Source organism: Thunnus maccoyii, chromosome 8 (assembly GCF_910596095.1).
Source record: "Thunnus maccoyii chromosome 8, fThuMac1.1, whole genome shotgun sequence".
NCBI classification, from domain to species: Eukaryota; Metazoa; Chordata; class Actinopteri; order Scombriformes; family Scombridae; genus Thunnus; species Thunnus maccoyii.
Genome location: NC_056540.1, coordinates 25,890,222 through 25,912,798, shown reverse-complemented (window position 1 = coordinate 25,912,798; position 22,577 = coordinate 25,890,222). Strand labels below are relative to the sequence as shown.

The 22,577-nt window shown below is 37.9% G+C and overlaps 4 protein-coding genes across 5 annotated transcripts; 3 read left to right on the top strand and 1 right to left on the bottom strand.

Annotated features, from left to right (window-relative positions):
• Window positions 1–1,414: 1,414 nt before the first annotated feature.
• LOC121901686 (alcohol dehydrogenase class-3-like) lies at window positions 1,415–7,177 on the bottom strand. 2 transcript variants are annotated; one of them, XM_042418600.1, is made up of 10 exons: window positions 7,090–7,177; window positions 6,864–6,916; window positions 6,568–6,669; window positions 6,031–6,181; window positions 5,837–5,924; window positions 5,521–5,740; window positions 4,091–4,351; window positions 3,417–3,549; window positions 2,442–2,580; window positions 1,415–1,733 (listed from the first exon to the last, which is right to left on the bottom strand). In XM_042418600.1, exons 2-10 carry the CDS (start codon window positions 6,879–6,881, stop codon window positions 1,676–1,678), a joined length of 1,170 nt encoding a protein of 389 aa, XP_042274534.1. In that variant the 5' UTR covers window positions 6,882–6,916; window positions 7,090–7,177; the 3' UTR covers window positions 1,415–1,675. The 2 variants fall into 2 exon arrangements, with proteins under 2 accessions (XP_042274534.1, XP_042274533.1); XM_042418599.1 differs by having other exon boundaries at window positions 7,054–7,145.
• gar1 (GAR1 homolog, ribonucleoprotein) lies at window positions 7,136–10,126 on the top strand. The gene is made up of 7 exons (XM_042418602.1): window positions 7,136–7,235; window positions 7,564–7,779; window positions 8,598–8,752; window positions 8,887–8,946; window positions 9,044–9,173; window positions 9,390–9,491; window positions 9,594–10,126. The coding sequence occupies exons 2-7, from the start codon at window positions 7,581–7,583 to the stop codon at window positions 9,602–9,604; spliced, it is 657 nt and encodes a 218-aa protein (XP_042274536.1). The 5' UTR covers window positions 7,136–7,235; window positions 7,564–7,580; the 3' UTR covers window positions 9,605–10,126.
• A 790-nt stretch (window positions 10,127–10,916) lies between these two features.
• Window positions 10,917–15,339, top strand: LOC121901688 (alcohol dehydrogenase class-3). The gene is made up of 9 exons (XM_042418601.1): window positions 10,917–11,017; window positions 11,629–11,730; window positions 12,071–12,212; window positions 12,329–12,416; window positions 12,630–12,849; window positions 13,882–14,142; window positions 14,325–14,460; window positions 14,851–14,989; window positions 15,132–15,339. Exons 1-9 carry the CDS (start codon window positions 11,000–11,002, stop codon window positions 15,154–15,156), a joined length of 1,131 nt encoding a protein of 376 aa, XP_042274535.1. The 5' UTR covers window positions 10,917–10,999; the 3' UTR covers window positions 15,157–15,339.
• A 1,288-nt stretch (window positions 15,340–16,627) lies between these two features.
• On the top strand, window positions 16,628–21,650 carry eif4ea (eukaryotic translation initiation factor 4ea). Its single transcript, XM_042419723.1, is given in 7 exon segments — window positions 16,628–16,738; window positions 18,093–18,196; window positions 18,566–18,661; window positions 19,053–19,116; window positions 20,008–20,121; window positions 20,252–20,391; window positions 21,130–21,650. Coding segments are annotated over 7 exon segments (741 nt in total). The 5' UTR covers window positions 16,628–16,630; the 3' UTR covers window positions 21,245–21,650.
• Window positions 21,651–22,577: the final 927 nt, after the last annotated feature.

The window sequence follows — 22,577 nt, the reverse complement described above, 5'->3', positions numbered from 1 at the left end:
CAGGGTGTTTCCCACCTACTATTTTTATGTTCTCATCATATTCAGTGTGCCATCATCTGACTGTCACACAGGAATATAGCTTAATAAATAAGGGGAAATCTCTTGATCCCAATCTAAATATTGTGAAAGGCAAGGCAGCACTTTTTGACATTTTTTTTTCCAGACATGCCTTTATTTGTTTGATGGCATTTACCTCATCTGGCATTTCTGTTGTTTGTCAATTATCTTCATGAAGTCTCATATCTGAAAGAGTTGTTGGAGTGAAGTGATGACAGCAAGAGGTAGGAAAATGAACATAGAAATGAAAATGTAAATATGGTTTCTCTGTTTGCAAATGTTGGGTTGCTGTCTCTGCTACTCAACTCCATGCCACTTTATGCCAAAGTTTCCTATCCAAAGGATATTTGCAGAAAAGCTGCCCAGATGAACGAGAAACATGACAAGATGGACAGTTAAGACTTTCAAATATGTGTAAGATGTTGTGGATAGTATGTCCTCCCTGTATCAGTTGCATGATGCTGTGACAATTCCAGAGTTCAAACGCGCAAAGAAAAAAAAAGGTAGGAGACTTACGGTCGTCACTTTGGATAGTTTTCCCATAGGCAGACATTCAGCCATATAAATCTGTGAGCATGTCCAACATTTATAGATGAGGTGCCCAGTGGCATAACCACCTGTCAAAGCTTGTCTTCCTCTTTCTTTTGATCTTTCTCTCTTATCTCCCTCTACTGCTCCATTCTCTGTTATTCTGCTTTCTATTACTAAAAAAAAAGTTTTCTCTGCTTAAGCTGTATGATCTGTGATTGATAGCACACAGGCAGCGCAGACCAACATGAGAGGAGGAGCACCAATTTATTTTCCATTTTAAATAAAGATGGAAAAGCAGGGGAAACTGCCAAGGGTATTCATTTGATCTGAATGGAACTTCAATAAAACAAATTCCTTCAGACAGTTATTTCAGTCCTTCACAGGGAGGCCTTCCCCCAAACAACCTTTTGTCTTCTGTCCTGACAGTCCACAACTGCTATTTTAGCCCTTCTCATTGACTCCCTATTAAATCAATATATAATATTACCAAGGACGAAATTTGGTAAGCCTGACCACATGAAGCTGATACTTTTCCATGATGACAGATTCAGCCATTTGGTTCCTGTGTCTTTTACCTCATCCCATATACAAGGATATTTAATTCCAACTATCACTTCATATTGATATCAAGACCAGAATCACTGCAGTTCCATGTATGACAGATGTAGAGAGAATCTGTCTTGATATTACTGGTGATGTACATATCTTCACACTTAACATAAGTACACTAAACATCCCGTGATGTTTCTCCCTTTTAATCGAGCCAGTGATCAACAAGAAACACAAAAAACCCTCAGTATTTAATCTGAATTAAAAGGCAGAATCATTTGCAGATAGAAAAGCAACGTCTTTATAAAGTTAGATTGTATTCATGGACACATACAGATGCTTTTTCATGACACAAGACTGCCATCTAGCGGCCAATTTGGTTATTTGCTACAAATTCAAGCAGGGAAAAATCAATATCTTTTAGGAAAATGAGCATAATCTTCAGAGATCAAGAATAAATTGCTGAATTTTATGCAAAATATCATTATGACGATGATCTTCTTATCAAGTAGTCTCTTTCCACAGCTTAAGCCCTTACTCATGAAGCCATCTCAGGATTAGCCTTCTCTGGCCAAAGACTGATTACAGTACGGATGCTAAAAAAAAAAAAGAGGAAACATGACTAAAACCACTATATCTAAGTCATGAGATATAGTTGTTAGATAGATATAGTAGTTCCCACCAGACCCAACATTTAATATAGACAGACACAATATATAATAACAACAATATATACAGTATTGAACAAATTTCTGCAAAATGACACATTTGTAAAATTCTTGATATGTTTCCAAGAATTTATAAAATTCAAAACACCTCTCCTGTTTGGAAAACCACAACAAAAGTCATTTATATTACAGATATTCAATTAAAAATGGGAATTCAAGATAAAAAGGAGCAGAGGTACTTTACAAAGACTGTCCCGCAGCTGTTTGACAAACTTGCTGATGGGTCAGTCTATTTAGGAAATGAAAATGCTGCACAGGAAATGTATACAGAAGTTCAACTGGATGCTGCTGTCATTGTATGAGAGCGGTGTGTATTATAACCAAATAAGGCATTTTGACATGGTTTGTTCTGACACACACTTATTTTCTTCACTAAGGAGATTTCATTAATTTCATGGATACTCACCCTTACCTAAACCCAAACCAATATGTTCCTAACACCAACCCTAGATGGAGGTGACTCACCAAAATGTGACTGTGTGAAGAGATTATGGTCCCCACAATTTGAGTTATACAAGTACACACATATCAAAGAAAGAAACACACTATCAGTCACAAATAAATCAGAGGTCTTACCTTGTCCCAAGCTTCAAAAGTTCAAAAGCCTTATTGATTTGATCCAGTGGGAGTTTGTGGGTGATAAACTCATCCAGCTTCAGCTTCTTGTTCATGTAGTCGTCTACTAGTTTAGGCACATCCTGCACGCTCTTCCACCCTTTTGAAGAAGATCATAAACAGAGTCCTCATTACATAGACCTCACAGCATAGAGGCCATCAATGAATCCCTGAGCAAAGCACTTTTCTTACCATCTTTTAGTATAATTTATATTATGTTACCCTAAATGACTATAAGGACATACGCATCCTTGAATACTCTTATAGTGTAAGATCTTTGATATTCAGGGTTTATTAGATGTTAGTTTGTGATTATGTGTTTTACTGCTAGTGGACACACTTTCCCTCAGTCTCCTTCATTTTCTACTTTATTTAGTGATTTCCTGTGCTCCCTAGAAAGACAATGGACAAGCATAATAAAAAGGTGCAGACTTGTCGCATATGGTTACATACTATGCATGTACGTAGTTTCAAAATGTGGTCTTGCACCTTGTGACATGATACAACATGCCTAGTGGCTGCTTTGTATTTTGGTCTACTGCAGCTACTATTAGTGGAGAAACTGGTTTTGTTGAACAATAGCATAAAGCCTTTAGTCAAGACTACAGCTGAAACAATTTACTGAATACTGTTTTATATGGTATCATTGCAAATTTTGTTACTTTTGGCTCTGTAAATTTGTGATGGGCTTCATCAGTTAAATGAAAAATAATCAATATACTAATCGATAATAGTTAAAAATCTTTAGTTATAGCCCTAATCAAGACATGATTACCAGTGAGGTTTGATTGGCATTTTCTCTCATTGGGCTCAGAAATGCAACAGTTGACCTTACACAGTGTTTCTTGAACTTGAACTTTTCACAATCTCTATTTTTCAAGTTACACAAGTTGTGCAACCTATAGATAGGAGCTTGTTAACTTGTTTTAAGTTCACCTCCAAAATATGTCCCCTTCAATGTGCGTCCCATCAGGATCTTTTCAACCACAACGTTCATTGCCTCTGTCTCTGTCCACCCAACGATGACACACAGGCCCCAGGCATCTGTTGTAGACTCCAGCGCAGAGGTCTAGGACAACACAAACAACAGTTGTCTAATTAATACCCCTTTTAAAAGGCATTTATACCGTATGTACACAGAGTCAGGTGAAACAAGAATATGAAAAAAGGATAACACAGTTTCAACATTGTGTAAACTCAGGTGAATGGTTGTGTAGAAACTATTGCTATCAGCGGATGAGTGATTGCTATTATCAAATGGACGAGGAGGTCAGGAAGGCTTTTTTTTGCAGAACTTCTGATTAGATCTGAGTTTATGTACCACATAACTTAACTAACTTAACTTGTGGCATATGTTTTTACACTATGTATGTTTTTATGGTCTTATTTTCAACTCTTGTTCCTGTGAAGCACTTTGTGAATTTCATTTCTGTGGAAGGTGCTATGCTAAATAAACTTATTATTACTTATTATTAGAAAAAGACTTTCTGTGTACTGACACTGCATAGCCAAATAGAGGTTCCCTGCTGTACCTGTAGGACTGAATTTTCATGAAATAAAAATGAGACATAAAATACAATTTAAGCTTCAAACAAGATTGAGACACACACCATGACAGCTGGACTACCGACACACTCAAAAGCAAAGTCCACCCCTCCGTCTGTCATCTCTACCAGAACATCCTGGATGTTCTTGCTATGCTCTCTGGGGTTGACGAATTCAGTGGCTCCAAACATTTTGGCTTTCTCAAACTTGTCAGGGTTGATGTCAACCCCAATAATCCTTTTTGCCCTGGAAATTTGGCAGCCCATGATGGCAGCCAGACCAACAGCTCCAAGCCCGAACACGGCACACGAGGAATCTTTTTCGACCTGGATGCACACAATTTGGGAGTCAGTCAGTTGAAAGTTGTTTAAGATCAATTTGTTTAAGAATACTTTACAACACTTTTACAGACAACTTTTATATATTACAGTTTAGTTTATTCTCCTAAATATGTCCATTACACACGTATCACCTGCTCTATCGTTTGGTCACAGCGCTGGTCTAATGGTGACGAGCAGCAGCAGTTGTCTGTTCTGTGCTACCCTGTTAGTTTTTATGTGCAGTAAAATTGCAGGCACAAATCTAAATGACCTCTCCCAAGTGTACAATGTTAGAGCCACAAAGAAGGCCCAGTCAATCCTTGCTGCCCCTAGTCACCCCTTGTTCAGTGAGTTCAGGTTGCTTCTGTTCTGGTCGCAGATATAATCTGCCAAGATGTAAGACCAATAGATTTAAAAACTTATTTGTCCCTGCTGCTGTTGGCCTTTTGAATAACAATATGTAATTGTATGTTTTTTGTGTGAGTTGTTTGTGTGTTGATTGTTGTTGATGATGATGATGATAATTCCCCTTGGGGAAAATAAAGATTGCCTTGACCTTTTATTTACCTTGTACTGGACCATTTTACTCTTATATGAAAGTATGAATTTAATTAATCAGGTTTTTAAGCCCTATTGGCTTTTTGTAAGCCCTAGTAAAAAAGTGCAGTTTAAATAAAACACATATATCAAAATGTAACATATTATCAAATATGTAAAAGGAGTTTGACTTAATACTCACCTTGATTCATTTTTCCATCAACTGGAGTATTTTTGAAAGAACAGATTTTTATCAGGTACCCATGAACACTGCCATTATTTCAATTTTATTTGCAGTTTCACGTAGGTTTTAGTTAAGAGTTTGTCCTTATATTGTTAGTGAGAAGTCTTATCTTTGTTCAATATTTAGAAGAACTTTTGTTCATGTTGTGTTTGTAGAAATGATAAAAATGTGTAGAATTTCACATCAGTCTTACAGGTTTTTGACAACCTCTATTTGTTTTGTACTCATCTTATTGATAGTTTAATAGTTGGGTAGGTATGGAGTAATCACATTTTTTTGAAGAAATTACACCTACTGTTCTCCTAAATAACTACAATTCTACTGTGTACAGTAAAAAACACTGAGCAGCTACTTTGGACAATGTCATATGTCCTGCAGTTCTGTATGCTCTCACCTTGCCTGTGTTAACAGCAGCGCCATAACCAGTAGAGACACCACAGCCCAGTAGGCACACTTTGTGCAGTGGTGCATCGGCTCTTATCTTTGCAAGTGAGGTGTCGGGAACTACGGTATACTGGGAGAAAGAACTGACACCAAGGAACTGGTACACCTGCTGCCCATTGCAAGATATCCTGCTTGTGCCATCAGCCAATACACCCACTTGTGTATTTGCCCTAAAAGAAACCAACAAAAGGAACAATGACAAGTTAAAATGCTATGAAAGCAGAACCGTCAATTTGAGTGTGATAAACATGTGGTAATGAAATCACCAGTTCTTTCTGCAAAGATTTGTTTTAGAACTGAGACATCGTTCACATTGCTGACACTGTGGCAGAAAAAGAGGAATAACTTTGTCCCCTAAGAAAACAACAGAGCAAACAAAAACAAACTGTGTCAGTCAGAGTTCTTTATAAAAAGGAATGAGTCCAAACCAAACTTGTCCATTGTGGGCTGTATAATTTACCTGGTGAGAAATCGGTGACTTCTGGACCAACACTCTCCACTTCTCCTGCTGCTTCGTGGCCGAGAACTAATGGGAACGGTCTAAACTTCATCCCTTTTCCTGTCTCATACAGGTATTCCCAGTCTGTGTGGCACACACCTGTGGCAACAATCTGAACAAATACGTAGCGTTATGGATTCTCTTGATAGTTTTGGGAAGTTGGAGGTTGTACTTGTTATATGCAATATTCATAACAACAGGAAACAAAACAGAGACAGAGGAAGTGAAACGTATCAAAATATTTTCTATCTGAATGTATCGCCTGTACAATCAAAACAAAACCGGAAGAAATGAGCAGTTAAATAACACAATTCTCAACCTTGGTCTCAGTAAAGTTGTCACTGAGAGAATTCTTGTTGCGTACATATGATTCTGATGTAATTTAACACCATCAACACAACTCAAAATAGGCTAAATACATGTAAAAAACTAACATCTTTTAACTCTGAACATTTTGCTGTGTAGCTTCACAAGTGCTCACATTTACAAACAGCTGACCTTAATGCGGACTTCATGGACTTTAGGAGGGGCCACCTCCACATCTTCAATGGAGAGGGGCTTCCCTGACTCCCATGCAACAGCTGCTTTGCATTTGATGACCTGAAAGAGAAAAATACAACTATTTTGTAAGTTACAGTGTTTTTTACAGCTTGGCTCAAATGACAGGAGTCATAAAATGGGCGTTGACGCCATTGTCAGAATAGACAGAATCAACACAACTACATCCACAGTTTACTTTTTACCAAAAAAAAACCTCAAACAATGAACGTGTTGATGAAGTTTCTCTGTCTTACCTGCCCTGCTGTTGACATTATGGAGCGACGTTGGCTAATAGCAAGACAATTCCCTGTATTTGACAACAAAGTAATTATTTTAGAATATGTACATCTGCGTCATATGTAAAGTCCAAAATAATAACAATAACTTTGTATCATGTTATAGCAACAGTGAAATATTCAGAGTCATGCTTGCCGCATATCTTACACTGTCATAACAAGTCGACCAATTGATGTGACTCACTCCTTTATAGGAGGCGATGTGACTTTACGACAGTACCCGCTTGTGCGACGCTGATGAACACCTTTACGGCAGATCGTGATCACACGTGTTGTCATCGCATGGAAGATACACGGAGTCAGAGTAGCTTCCACTAGCCGTCCAAATATGTGAGTATTTTATGTTAAATGGGTATAGATAGGGTTGCAAACTTTTTGACGTTTATATTTTGAAGCCACTACATAATGTGTTGGCTTTAGTTAGAAAACGTACGTGGATTTTGTAGTTAAAATGACCTGAAACGAGCTAGCATGTTAGCTGGAACTTGTGACTTGAATCCACGCTGTATTGACTCGTTAAATTCAGTGAACTCACATCACAATGTTTAACCACGCTTTGTAGCGTTAATAAATCCAGACTATAATAATTTCACGTGTTTTATGTTGCCTTTGTTTTGTTCTGACTTGTGGCTTCCTCTCCCCCCCTTGTTTGTCACAGAGAATTTGAAGAAAAAAATGTCTTTCAGAGGAGGAGGTGGACGAGGTGGAGGGTTTAACCGTGGTGGAGGAGGAGGTAGAGGAGGAGGAGGAGGATATGGTGGAGGCAGAGGTGGAGGAGGATATGGTGGAGGCAGAGGTGGTGGATTTGGACGGGGTGGTGGCAGAGGTGGTTTTAACAGACAGCAGGACTACGGACCTCCAGAGCATGTTGTTGGTAAGATCATGAAGTCACAAACCATTAACGTTAATGCTGGAAATATGTTGAAGAAGCTGGAATAATAAATGATAAGTGATGACAATACCTTCCTGTTGTGCTTATGTAGTGGACAGAGTGGAAAATGAGTGCAATCACTGTAGAGCTGCAACAATTAATCTATAAATTGAGTCATTGCCATCTATTTTGATCATCGAATAATTGTTTTGAGTCTTTTTTTCCCCTAAAGAAAAAAAATGTCTAAATTCTCTGATTTCAATTTCTCAAATTTAAATATTTTCTGGTTTATTTTTATATATGACAGTTAACTGAACATCTGGGTTGCGAACAAAAGAAGACATTTGAGGATGTCAACTTGGGCTCTGAGGAACACTCATAGACATTTTTACTGTTTTCTGACATTTTATGGACCACCCAACTAATTGATTAATCAGGGAGGAAAAATAACAGATAGTGTTATATTGCCAATGCATTGTACTTTTTTGCGCTCAGGCACAAACAACTCTGCATCCATACAACTTTATTGAATTGTCTGGTGACTTGAACACACATAAGTCATTAAAAGTAATGTATGATAATGAATGCTTCCATTATTCCACTGTCATTGCCAGTTTAATGTCACAAGGCTCTGCATTGTTGGTGGTTCAAAGACTTGGTGAAAGTGTACACAAAATGATTCAAAAAGTCAGAGGGCCCTTATGCATTTGCTGACTTTTATAGTGGACATTGGAGTTTGGTTTTAGTTGTGAAGGACATAACCACACATCTAACTTGCACTACTAACTATATCTGTGTTTCAATGTCTCTTTGCTCTGCAGCACTGGGAGAGTTCATGCATCCATGTGAGGATGAAATTGTGTGTAAATGTACAACAGATGAAAACAAGGTTCCCTACTTCAACGCTCCGGTATACTTGGAAAACAAGGAGCAGATAGGAAAGGTGGATGAGATATTCGGCCAGCTGCGGGACTTTGTATCCTTTCTGTTCTCGTCATTTCAGTCTCTAGACCTGTGAAATAATCTGTGGTTAAAAAAAGCCTACTTCTGAGAATGTAATTAAATTTTTGCAGCTCAAAATCGTATTCATTCCTCAACTCGTTCTTGCAGTATTTTTCAGTCAAACTTTCTGAAAATATGAAGGCATCTTCATTCAAGAAATTGCAGAAGGTACGAAGGGACCTGCATAACTTTTGTAAATTATGCTTTCATGCATTTCACTGCCTCTGTGTACTAAATTGAATGTAATTTGCAACTCCTTGTTTAGTTTTACATAGATCCAATGAAGCTCCTCCCGCTGCAGAGATTCCTCCCCAGGCCGCCAGGAGAAAAGGGTCCACCAAGAGGAGGCCGAGGCGGGGGTAGAGGTGGAGGAAGAGGTGGTGGTGGACGTGGAGGTGATGCATCAAAACTTATTGTATCATCCTTATTATTCCCAGTGTATACTGTTGATTGATGTGCAGATGATAACAGTACTTCTTGATCTCCCACAATTGGTCACTCAAAAATAGACTGTCACTATCAATTGCTGTGGATTTTTTTTTTCTACAAAGAATATTTAAATATTGGCTCGAAGGAGATGTTCTCATCATAATCTTCTTTGCTTCTTCCAGGCGGATTCCGAGGTGGCAGAGGAGGAGGCGGCAGGGGTGGAGGATTTGGAGGTGGTGGACGTGGAGGCGGCTTCAGAGGTGGCGGAGGACGCGGATTCAGAGGTTTGCCCATTTTCCAAGACCTGAACATATTTTGATGTCTTTTCTTGTGTACGAGTGGTGTTGCATAATGTCTGTATTTTTTATTTATTTGTTCACATGTAGGTGGGAGATGATCTGACAGTGATGGTCTGGTGTGATTCTCATCCCAGTCTTCTGCTACGCAAGCGAGAAGGTGGCTCTGCATACCAGAGCCTGGCTAGGGGGACTCAGAATAAGAAAGTGGACATTGCCTCTATTTACTTGAGTGGATTCGTTTTGTTTTATTTTTTACAAGTTTTGAATGAGTGATGGATCCTGATTATTTTTTATTTAAAAGGTTCATATGTATGCTTGAGTGTAACATAGTGGGAACCTTTTCAGCCTTTTACAAAGGGGGTCCCTTTGTGAACAGGCTGAACATCCTGTGCTGATTATGTTAGTGTTTGGCCATAATGTCTGTACTTTGATTAGAACTTTCAAGAGATAGATTCACAAACCTTCATGCATTATTTTTGTCAGATATGGAAAATATGTGGGGAAATCAGACCATACTTTCTTAGCTGAAAAGATTTTAATACTCATAATTTGTAAACATCGCAGAAGCAGAATATTGTCTCGTTTTTGTTAACAACCTTCATTAAAAGGTGCTTTGTAAATGTGTCTGTGTTTTAAATTCTGAAGTCTTGTCAAAATCTTTGGCATTATGAAGCAGAGTATAAGTACCATCCGAAGGTGGTACTAGAAGTGTTTTATGGTTCAGTATTATCAAGAAACAGATAAACCTGGTCTGCAGTGAGTGACAGTAATGTAGTACTATGTTCCTATTCCACACTACATGCTAATCGTACACAGTATACTATGAGTCTTAAGGGTACAATGTTTTGCAGTTGGTGTACAAGAAGTCAACAAACTTAATTAGTTTACAACACTTATGTCAGCAACCAAACTGCAATTTAGCTAACCACCATCCAAAGTTAGTCCCCCCCAACACACATCAACGCCCTTCTCCATTTCCATCATGAAATCAACAGCACACTTAAAAATGAAGTTAAAAAAAATGTGTACTGTTTTGAGTTAGAATTAGGATGTAGAATTGATGCATTTGGGACACAGTTTAGGTTGCACTATAAGTTGAAAGTGAATTCACTCCCTAAATAACAAGGTCATAGTACTAGCTTTTTCAACCGCATCACAAGGTCTTCATCAGTGGATGGAGTTTGCCCATTTGTCATGGAGTTTATTTAATGGCCGTTTCTTTTGTTACATTACCACTAAGTCATAAATGAACTTCATGCTCTAATTTTTGTGTTTATTTATATCTATTAAAACTAAATGAAGCGATTGTCCAGATGTGGATTGTCCACATGTGTGACTGACTCGTGTTGACTGAAGTAGGCTGTTTTTTTTTTGTCCTCCGCCGCGTCATGCTTACTCCTCCGCCGTCTCGTTTCTGATTGGTCCAGAGGTTAACTCCTTTACGGCCGCGCGCCGCCCGCCCCGTCCTCACTTCACTTGCTGGAGCAGCGAACATGGAGACAGCTGGAAAAGTAAGTACACTTCTCCACAAAATGCACAAGAAACATCTTAATTGCGAGGATATTTTTGTGCATGTGTCGTTGCGGTGGCACCAATCTCAAGTAAACAAAAACAAGGTTCCTCCACATAACGTGCATTCGCGTGCAATGAATGAACAAGCACAAAGAAACACTGTTTAGCTACTTAACAGGGATCTTTGGTTAGTCAGTCGCCAGTGGGATTTGAAAATTGCTGGAATGCCTGTCCACATAGCGTGAGGCATTTTTTTAATTCTGGTCAGTTAAACAAGTGATTAGAAGAGCGTGAAAACTGTTTTTTTCAGTGGATGAAAATGTATGAACGGTCACGTCTCGCTCATTTAACCAAAGAAATCTGTGGAAACTGAAAATGATTTATAAGCTAAGTGAAAGCAGAACGCTAACAGTTTCTCCAGCAGTACAAACCACCGGAACTACTGCCTGTCCTCGCATGAACCTTGACAGAGTTCACAGGCTACACTATGCTACTAGCTCGAGCTGTCAGCCACCATAAAGCCTCCGTCAGCTGTGGCTGCAGGTACTTAAGTTGTAGCAGCACAGTTTGACACATTTTGAAAGAAATATGCACCGTGTTTTGCTTTTAGGTGATCAAGTGCAAGGCTGCTGTTGCCTGGGAACCTGGCAAACCTCTTTCCATTGAAGAGGTGGAGGTGGCCCCTCCTAAGGCCCATGAAGTTCGCATTAAGGTAAGACAAGATTTAGAGGGTCAGCTGCAAGGAATTTGGAATTTATCTGGCTTTTGTTATCCTATTTTGGACTTTTTTTTTTTACCATCACAAGTAACAGAATAATTACTTCACAGTCTCCATTTGAAGCATCACGCTTAACCTTATGTTTTAAGCTTCGAAAACTAGACTGTTACAGCGATAGATGGAATAATTATGCTCTGTCATTGCTGATGTATGACTTCATTTAAATATGAAGTGATTAAAATAATGCGAGGAAAAGGCAAACATCTTTTACATTTCACTCTTGCATTTAGCAACTGTGTTTGACATGAACTTTAAATGACATGGTGCCTCTCAGATCTTTGCCACAGGAGTGTGCCATACAGATGCTTACACTCTGAGTGGCAGTGACCCTGAGGGCCTTTTCCCAGTCATCCTGGGCCATGAGGGCGCTGGGACGGTCGAGAGCGTTGGTGAGGGTGTCACCAAATTCAAGCCCGGTAAGGAGCTGCGAGACTAAACATTGAAACTTAAAAAACTTGAAATTTATTAATGCAATGTTAAAGCTAAGTGTCTCGTGTATGATTTTAATTATTTGCAACTCTCCTTCACCAAGGTGATACTGTTGTCCCTTTGTACGTGCCACAGTGTGGTGAATGCAAATTCTGCAAAAATCCCAAGACCAACCTTTGCCAGAAAATTAGGTAATGTTGAGTGAAAGACTGCCTTTTATTAACAATATGAATTTAAGTCTTTGTGGCAGAATAGCTGAACTCACAGCCTCAGGTCCCCCATCCCAGAGAAACCAAATCAAAGCTCAGTTTGAGCTTCTACCTGCCCTGCACTGAAGTTCACATCAATTGAATTTCATCTTACGCACATGAAAAGAAACCATCTTTTCCCTGTGCTTCCTCCAGAGTAACCCAGGGCCAGGGCCTGCTCCCTGACAAGACCTCACGCTTCACTTGCAAGGGAAAGCAAGTGTTTCACTTCATGGGGACCAGCACCTTCTCGGAGTACACCGTGGTAGCTGACATCTCTCTGGCCAAGGTGAATGAGAAAGCTCCAATGGATAAAGTGTGCCTTCTTGGATGTGGCATTTCCACGGGTTACGGTGCAGCTCTTAATACTGCCAAGGTGGGTATCACAGGCCGTAGATCATGCTGTAAGGCCGTAACATTTGTTTTTTAACTGTTTTTCTAAAGTGAAATAATCACTATTTGAAATAGGACACATTTTATTGTTAAAAGCTTATGCAGAAGATGTTTGTGTTGCCCTAAAAGAAGCAATAAAAATGGATGCAAATGTTGGCAATGTTTGTGATTTTCACTCCAATGTTAATCATGCATATTTGAAGTGAAAATAAAGGCAGTCTTAAGATTTGACCTGAAAAGTTAGTTTTTGATGAGTAAAAGCAAAACATTGAATGGTATCTTTACAAGGGAGCATCACCTGGGACCTTATAGATGTCTGTTCTTCACCTTTTCAATCCCTGTTTTTTGCTTACATCAAAGAGGAAAAAAATAATTCTCAAGTAGGAGAACTCAAGAAATTCCAGCTCGGTTGATTTGTGTGCATTAATAAGACGACATCAGCCATAATTCATACATAGATTTTCTGTTAGCAAAATGATTTGGTAATACTTAAGTTCTCCTTCTCCAACACCTACTGGATAAACAGCAGAGCACTTTATCTATCAGACTGGTCCTGCTTTGCTGTCACAAGGGCTGATCCAGGAAATCTTTCCTGCCCAAAGCAATAACTCTCTATAATACCTCACCTCTGTCTGTCAGAGAACTTTCAGCTTTATAGTTTCTTTCTCAACCAAACTCCTCTCTGCTTTGCTCCTTCAGTAACTTTGCTCATGGTGAATTTGCACATCTTTATACTCCTACTCTACTTCATTGCATTTTTAAAACTTCAGCAACTTCACTTATCAACCACTTATCTAATATATAGTATGTTATCCTATTTATATTCTTTTGTATTTGTTGTTCTATAGATATATGTATTTCTCTCTTCTAGTGTCTAATGTATATTTACTGTTTATCTACTGTTCTTTTGCAACGCCTTGATGACCTGCTGCAGTAACATGAGAATTTCCCAATTAGGGATCAATAAAGTACATCTATCTATCTAACTGTCCTATTCCTCTTCATGCACATGCAGGTTGAGCCTGGTTCTACGTGTGCTGTGTTTGGCCTTGGAGCCGTTGGCTTGGCTGTTATTATGGGCTGTAAGGTTGCTGGGGCAACCAGGATCATTGGTGTGGACATCAACCCTGCAAAGTTTGAGAAAGCTAAGGAGTTTGGAGCCACTGAGTTTGTGAACCCAAAGGACCACACCAAGCCTGTCCAGGAGGTTCTGGTGGAGATGACTGATGGCGGTGTAGACTATTCTTTTGAGTGTATTGGAAATGTGCAAATCATGGTGAGACTTACTTTGTGTTCACATTTTATGGTGAAAAACAAGCAGCCACATAACAGTTACCAATATAGATAAACATAGTGTGCAATATATAAAACAGGTTGCACAAGTATCATGAGAACACAATTCATAAGTGTGTAATGCCTATAAAACTCAAAACTAACTTCCTCATTTGAATGTTTTAGAGAGCAGCTCTGGAGGCATGCCACAAAGGATGGGGTGAAAGTGTCATCATCGGTGTAGCCGGAGCTGGACAGGAGATCTCGACCAGACCTTTCCAGCTGGTGACAGGCCGAGTGTGGCGGGGCACAGCCTTTGGAGGTGAGTCATTGTAGCAGATTCTTTGTTATAAAGGGCTTAATGATGTCTGGCTGCAGTTATAACTTTGCATAATTTTAGTTTGAGTCTGAAGGCAGTTCCATACTGGAATAAAATGAGTGTGTGATTAGATCTTTTAATAATCATTTCATTAGAAAAAAGTTCATGACTTGGGCTGACTTTGAATTGTAGCTGAAACTTTTTTTTAAATTGATTAGACTCAGAAAATGTCTTTATTACTATTAATATTATTAATATTTGTAGTGGTATTTTATTAGCCTTTGAAGTGGACGTGCAACTGCTATAGATTGCATAATCTGTTTTTCAAACTTTAGCATGCAACATGTTTTGTTTTGCTGAAGTTGTTGACCTGGTTTTGGTATTCACCCCCAGGTTGGAAGAGTGTGGAGAGTGTTCCTAAACTGGTGGAGGACTACATGAATAAGAAGTTAAAGGTAGATGAGTTCGTGACCCACACTCTTCCCTTCGAGAAGATTAATGAAGGATTTGACCTCATGCATGCTGGAAAGAGGTGAGAAGAACAGTTCATTCATGTTGTTAGGGCATATAAAAGTTAAGTTCTATAGATGTTATATTTGTTTCTTTAAGTGTTTTTTTCTGTTCTGACTCTAGTTTTGTATGTCTTAACCTATTTTTTTTTTTTCTCATTGCAGCATCCGCACAGTCCTGACCTTCTGAAGTGCCTAAAGCATAGACATCCTTCATGTCCGGCCTTCAAACAATCTCATTTCATAGTCGCAGCACTTACTTCTCTGCACTTGTTGTTAACATCATTTTCAGTATTAGAACCTCATTTTTATTAACAGCTGAATATCTGTTAGAAATGTTCTAAACGGTGCCATTAAATCTTTTGAAAATGCGCTTATTTGCTCCTTTTTGTTGCTCTTTGTTACTAATATATGCATATACAGTATGTACTGCATTCATGCATACTGATCTTATGCAACACAATTTACCCAGAAAATGCATTCCAGAAACTGAATATCAAAACAACATACACAATAATAAAATGAAGAATACTGTTTACACAATGCAATATTTAAAAACATTGCTTTCATGCTTGATTTCGATTTTGTTAGTCATCACAGGCTTTTGGAGAGCATCACACACAAGCTTCATTCTCAATAAAAGATCATTTTGATCACTTAATCAGTAATATTTTCTGCTCGTGCATGAATTTCATGACTGTTTGTCACCCAGAGGAGCACAGTTTATCATTGCTGAGTCCTGCTAAGCCTGTATACACTGTATGTACATTATTTATGCTTACAATATACTAAAAGCCAATAACACACCTCATCAGGAAATTCAGAGAGATTTTCTGAGAATGAGCCTTGCATTTATGGAATGTTTTCGGAACCTTTTTTTCCCCCCCAAATTACCCCTAATTGCACTAGCAGTCACATTCTCCTTTGTACATTTTTCTTTATACTGCCTGCTACCGTAACCAGTTTTCAACATGCAGACAACAGTATGTGTAGAATCCCAAAAAGGCAATTACACAACCTTTTACCCAAATATACTGCAGCAGGTTATATTGGGCATATCTTTACTCTTCCTACTTTTGTGCCTATTTAAGGTTTCCAATTTAAAAAGGTTTCTTTGGCTGTTTCCTGTCTACTGTGAAGCCCTTTGAAACTTATTGTGACAGTTATTAAAGGCTATATAAATAAACCTGACCGCGGTGCATTGCAGGTTGGCTCTCTGGGTCATCCTACCAGACAGTATGTAACACACTGACATTTATGTGGACAGTAACACATTGACATCACCATCAGCACTACTGAGAAAAGACTGGGATGATTCAGCTGGACTGCAAAAAAAAAAAAGAAAAAAAGCTGCTTCTCTGGTCAAATAAGCCATAAAACCCCAACTGAGTACCCCCATCCTGACAATTTCACAACTTATTTTTTATGCCTGACACTGGTTTGATCATCTTATTACCTTACATTGTATGCAAATAATGATGTAAACTACAAAAAGGAGCTCAGTTTTCAGCTACTATAACTTCAACGACAAAATGCTTAGAAAGTTTTTTTTTTCAGATGAGTTTAAGACTGTTTAATATTTTGCCTATGATGGATACTACATCAATAACTGAAGGAGAAATAGTTACATTGTGTCCTATACTCTGGATCAACATGTACTTTTCATGATCTTGCGCATGCGTGTTGGTGTGTAGCAGATGGCCCAATCAGCTATTTTAACACACGCCAAAGAAACTGAGTGTGATTTCCAGAAGATGGCGACCGCTCTGGTGGTGAGTGAACCGCAACACGCTGATAGCTAAACCGTTCAGTTTGGGCTTTCACTCTCCGAGCCAAGGCTCTTCTCCAGTGTCTGTATACCACAAAAAGATAAGAGACACGCTAGCGATAGGTTTGACAGAGTAACAGACAGTTTCGGTAATTCTTTAAACTTCTTGTTATCATCTCTGACAGGTAACTCGCTAGCCAAACATTAGAGAAGTTAGCATTTTAGACGAACGTTAACAGGTTTTTATTGAGGTTATTACTAACATAACGGCTGTCGGTGACGTTTTTACTCTCGACAATAACTGTTGATAAAGAGTCGTAAACTTGGCTGGAGAAACAAGCCCAGCTGGAAATAGTGGTGACCGAGTGGATACCTCAGTCCGGTCCCCCTGAACTGAACTCTGGATGAATGAGAGGAAGCGAGCCTCGGTAACGTTACAGCCTGTCAACCGTCTGATGTGTTTCACCCGGTGTGGGAATGTCGACAGTAAGTGTAACGTCGGCTAGCGTTAGTTCTTGTCGATGTGGAAGATAATAATTGTTTAGAGATGATGCCATTAAGTTAGATAGACTGCTGTAGGGGATAGAAAATGAATAAGTTAATACAGAGACACCTGTATCATATTGAAATGCAGCACTGTGATCCTGTAATAAATGCTACAATTATACAATTTAGGTCGATAATTTGAGTATATATTGTACTCTGGTAGGGCCGCAACAATTATTTTCATTATCAATTAATCTGTAGGTTGTTTGGGGTATAAAATGTCAGAAAACTTTGAAAAATGTCGATCACTGTTTCCCAGAGTCCAAGGTGACATTTCTCAAATGTTTTATTTCCCGACCAACAGTCCACAACCCAAAGATATTATGTTTGCTGTCATAGAAGACTAAAAATACAGAAAATATTCACATTGAAGAAGTTGGAATCAGAGAATTTGGACTCCAAACGATTAAGCCATTATCAAAATAGTTGGCGTTTAGTGTTATAGTTGATAACTAATTGTTGCAGCTCTATATTCTGGATTAATGCGATACACAGAAGCTTACTGTGATACTTATTTTGAGACTGTAAGAGAGAGGTGTTGATTGAACTCTATGGTAATTTTAAAGCCACAATTTAGTTGTTGCATTGCAGGGTGTCCAGTTATTTAACAACCTTTACCTGGAAAGACCCTCAGCACAAATGCAGCCATAAGACTGAGTCAAACGAATAACAGTTTCTTCATGTAATTGCCTTAGAAAAAGGTCAAAGTCAGAGAATTTAAAAAAGAAAAAAAACCCACACAACACTCTTTGACATTTCTTTGAAAGTGCTTTTTTAAAAGATACATCCTTGTGCTTTTTTTTCCCCTCCAGGCGTCAACTGTAGTTCCTGCAAACCCTGAAAAGGAAAAATGCGAAACAGCCATTCAAAAGGTTGTGAGTCCTGAAGCATACATCAAGCATCCATTACAAAACAAGTAAGACCAGAGTTAAGTTCTTGATAAAACCTCGTGGACAGGTGTATCGTGATAAAGTTTAGCTACACTGTACACAAAACATTTTTTCCCCCAGATGAAACGTTGCTATAGTCGACTGACATAACAAACTGTGGCTGAAATTTGAGTAAGTTCCATCACATCACAGTTCCGCTGTTGGTAAATGGCCACATGCTGGTGAAAATCTGTCATGTATCTCCCAGATTATAATCTTGACAGTTTGCATAGCGTTTTCTGAGGTACAGGCTCTACTCAGTGATGTATAGCTGTCTATGCAATGAACAACATGGCACATGAAGGCAAGGATGCAGCTAGCTTAAAATAGCTAAATAACTCTTCTTTGATTTGCAGATGGGCTCTTTGGTTTTTCAAGAATGACAAAAGTAAAACATGGCAAGCCAATCTTCGTCTCATCTCTAAATTTGACACAGTGGAAGACTTCTGGGCGTGAGTATATCATTGCTTTCTATGTGACTGCACTAAAAGCTGTATAATTACACAACATCATGCCTATTCATGAAAGGATTTGTTGCAAAATTGGTTGAGCCATTTGGGAGAGGAAGATTAATTGCAGATAATATTAATCAACAGTTTAATAACATTTGCCCCCCCTCACCACAAAGAAATGTAACACTGGGAATTAACTCTTTAAATGTAGTTCTTTGTGCCTCTTGTCCCTACCGTTACTGTTTCTTACTGTGTAATGTGAAAATTGAAGTTTGATTTATGTGCCATTGTCACCAAGAGGTTAACATTTATAATGCACAGGTTTGTTAGCCAGGCTGCTCTTTGGTTTTATGTTGTATACTGTTTAACAAAAACTATTCTTCCTTCCCAGATTATACAATCACATTCAGTTATCAAGTAACTTGATGTCTGGCTGTGACTACTCGCTGTTTAAGGTAAAGAGTACTTTCTGCTTTTGACATTGTACAATATACCCAGTTAAAACCAAAAACTGTCTGACCATAAATTACTAATAGATGTTTCTTTTTAAGTCAGAGGAATTGTACAGGTGTTAGTTTTTTAAGGCTGTGTTCACATCTGTACTGTTCACTTTTTTTTGGACCACAAAGAAAAATGATGATCTTTTTGTTGCCTTGCAGTTCTGGTCCATTTAGAATAGAAACCTTATTACAAAGGCACCAAGAGGTTTTTTTTAATTTTATTTTTAGAGCTTCTCTTGACCTGAGTGCATAAATTAGCTAATGGTTGCCCCTCATAAGTTACAAGAACATACTTTTTTGTTTATACATGTACACTCACAAGCACAGAGCTAACCCTAACAATCTTTTTAAGGAAAAAAGTTATTTAGATGATTTAATATGAATATTATATGGTCTCCTTCTTCTTATAAATTCTCCTTCCTGTCATCTTTAGTTATGACATCCATGTTATGTCTGATTTTTAGCATGAAAAAGCATGTCTGACTCAAAATTGAGAAAGTGGTCAACTTGTCAAAACTGTAGAAAATGATGTCAAAGCTGGCCACAAGTCCACACAAAGTAAATATATGTATCCTTTTATGTATGGAGCAGTTTATCTTTATGTGCAATTTACATATATTTTGTATTTTACATATATTGTATTGGTATTAAATTTCCAAATATATTATACTCTTAGAGGAGAAACAGTGAAACTTACAAAAGCCCATTACTTCTTCCTGATCTGAAGGGAAACTTATAAGGAAAGGGAAAATTATAGCTTTTTTTTCGTTGGATCTTAATTCATTTCATCGGATAGTTTGCGAAATTCTTGTAGTGTTCTTAGCTTTGACCTTTATTTGGATGCAGGACGGCATTGAACCCATGTGGGAGGATGAACGAAACCGAAGAGGCGGCCGCTGGCTGATAACTCTGTCCAAGCAGCAGCGCAAAGCAGACCTGGATCGGTTCTGGTTGGAGACGGTATGTTAAGCCCTGTCAAGTTTTGATCACTTAAACTATACAATCATTCTTATCTATTGGCCATTACTGACATGGGTAAACTGTTCCCCACTGACAAGCCATTCGTAAACAATGTCTGTTTTTCCTGCAGCTCTTGTGTCTTGTGGGTGAAGCTTTCGATGACTACAGTGACGACGTGTGTGGCGCCGTCATTAATGTCCGAGCCAAAGGAGATAAAATAGCAATATGGACCACAGACTATGAAAACAAAGATGCCATCACACACATAGGGTGAGCTGAGGATTTCACATAAAAAATTAAATAAGTTTGTAAGTCATAGTAAAAGGTATATTTGTCACACTGAATTTATAACACCTGAAACTCTAAAGGGACCATTTAACAAATGTATTCACTTAGATTTCTAGCCACATAATACACATAATTGTATACACATAAAAAAAGGTACATCTACATATACACCTTCTTTACAAATACTCAATGCCCTCTGGAACAACCAGTTGTACACAATCATGTAATTTGAAATGACATCAAAACAAAAAAGAAAAATATACTATATTGGCTCTATTTACTTATTTTCAGTGCTTTATTCTTGGATATATTTCTATTTATACTTGCTCATTTATGCAGTGATTTTAAATAGGGCTAAGGCTTTTTAACCCAGCATGTAGGTTAGCCACAATGATTGGAATAAGTTGCTCAATTTTTAGTCATTAACGCAGTGGTAGCTACCTATTTCAGCTGGACGGGATCTCCCAATATCATGTTTCAGATTTTCAGACTTGTGGAAGGTTCCTCTGAGGTAAATACTTTTAAAAATCCATCATGAGTGGATGCCTTGGTAAAGTAGCTTGTTACAGCTGGATACAGTACTAGAAGTAGCAGGGAGTTTATAATATATGATTAATAATATGACTTTCATGTCAATGTCCTTATATACTCCCTGATAGTTTCAGAAGGTTTTTGGATTCTAATATGCACTACATGTTAATCTTCTGTCTGCCTTTTTAGACGTGTGTATAAAGAGAGATTAGGTGTTCCGCCAAAGGTGATCATCGGATACCAATCACACGCAGACACGGCCACAAAGAGCGGCTCCACAACCAAGAACAAGTTTGTAGCCTGAGGACCCATTACCCAGATTCATCAGCCATGCTTTTTTCTGTTGTCAGCATACATTCTCTGTAATTTCTCCATGAATGTAACTCGTGTTTATCCACAAACAAATATGTAAAGTGGAGGAAAAAAAATAACTTTTTTTTTTTTTTGCCTATTTGTTGACACTTTGCCAAAGTTTTTGTCTTTGAGTACATGTGTAGTTCAACTGTAGCACTATTATTTGACAACTTTATGATTTTTGTGGTGGTGGGCTGAAGATGAGTGAAAGATATTTGATGTCCAGTTTTCATTTTCCAGTGCAGATGAATATTTTTTGGAGAGTTTATTTGGTTTATCCAGCCCTCAGTATATATCAGTTATTTTTCTTAAAAGTATTTAACATTAAGGAAAAATAAAGTAAAAAGATAATTCTACTGTGGTATTAACTGTAGCTTTTTGTTAATGTTGTACATGCCACTCAGTCAACTTACAGTATAAATGTATGGATGTGGTTGCGATTTAACGAACATCTTGGTTCAGCTCAGAATTTAACTAAAACATTGATACAAAACTTTTTTTTTTTTTTAAATTCATCCTCCTTTTCATCATCTAATAGTCATTTTATTGGCATTATTACAGACAGGAGGTCTGAGATTGAACTGTGTTTAGTTTTAGTCAAGCAGCTTGTGCAATATGAGAAGAGTTAAAAGTGGCACCTTCACTATTTTGAGTGAAAAATATATTTAAATGTACACATGGTACTACTTAAAAGTCTAAGATTTTTAAGTTGACTTCTTTGCCACACAATAGTGATCTACAAATCTCACAAAAAAATAGATCAGATAGCATAGCTAATCATCTGCAATATAATAGCTAGCCATTGAAATCTGAGCTGTTGGTATAGTTTTGTCTTTTTCACATAAATTGCTACAATTTTTAGTTTCAAATCGCACAAAGATGTAATGAAAACATCATTTTGTACCACAGTATGTCTGTAATGGAGATATTTTCCATTACAGACATATTGTTTGATATTTCAGTGTTTTTTTTTTTTTAAACCTACACACACAAGCCATGTAACTATGGTCTGTTATGTTCAGTTAAAAAGTTTACGTGTTGATTTGATGTGGGTTTTAATGATAATCTACTTGGAGAAAGTTTACATAATATAATAATTTTCATTCCAGATTTTGGTTTGTATGACAGAAGCAAAAGGAGCATTGTTTAAAGGGATAGAACTGTGCCTTGAATGTAAACCCGTGCCCCATATCTCTGAGCAATAAATGTACAAATGAGAGATGTAAATAAACATGTACAGTAAAGTGTGTTTCTCAAAACAAACTGTTTTAATTATGAACCAG

Excerpts from the sequence above, each read along its gene's own strand:
- LOC121901686 (XM_042418600.1), bottom strand. Across the intron at positions 4,352-5,520 it reads CTGCTGTTAACACAGGCAAG|GTCGAAAAAGATTCCTCGTG; the intron begins GTGAGAGCATAC and ends GTGTGCATCCAG. Across the intron at positions 2,581-3,416 it reads GAAGGGGACATATTTTGGAG|GGTGGAAGAGCGTGCAGGAT; the intron begins GTGAACTTAAAA and ends CTTCTTCAAAAG.
- gar1 (XM_042418602.1), top strand. The coding sequence starts at position 7,581 with ATGTCTTTCAGAGGAGGAGGTGGACGAGGTGGAGGGTTTAACCGTGGT. Across the intron at positions 8,947-9,043 it reads CATTCAAGAAATTGCAGAAG|TTTTACATAGATCCAATGAA; the intron begins GTACGAAGGGAC and ends CTCCTTGTTTAG. Across the intron at positions 9,174-9,389 it reads AGGTGGTGGTGGACGTGGAG|GCGGATTCCGAGGTGGCAGA; the intron begins GTGATGCATCAA and ends TGCTTCTTCCAG.
- LOC121901688 (XM_042418601.1), top strand. Across the intron at positions 14,461-14,850 it reads GCGGGGCACAGCCTTTGGAG|GTTGGAAGAGTGTGGAGAGT; the intron begins GTGAGTCATTGT and ends ATTCACCCCCAG. Across the intron at positions 14,990-15,131 it reads CTCATGCATGCTGGAAAGAG|CATCCGCACAGTCCTGACCT; the intron begins GTGAGAAGAACA and ends TTCTCATTGCAG.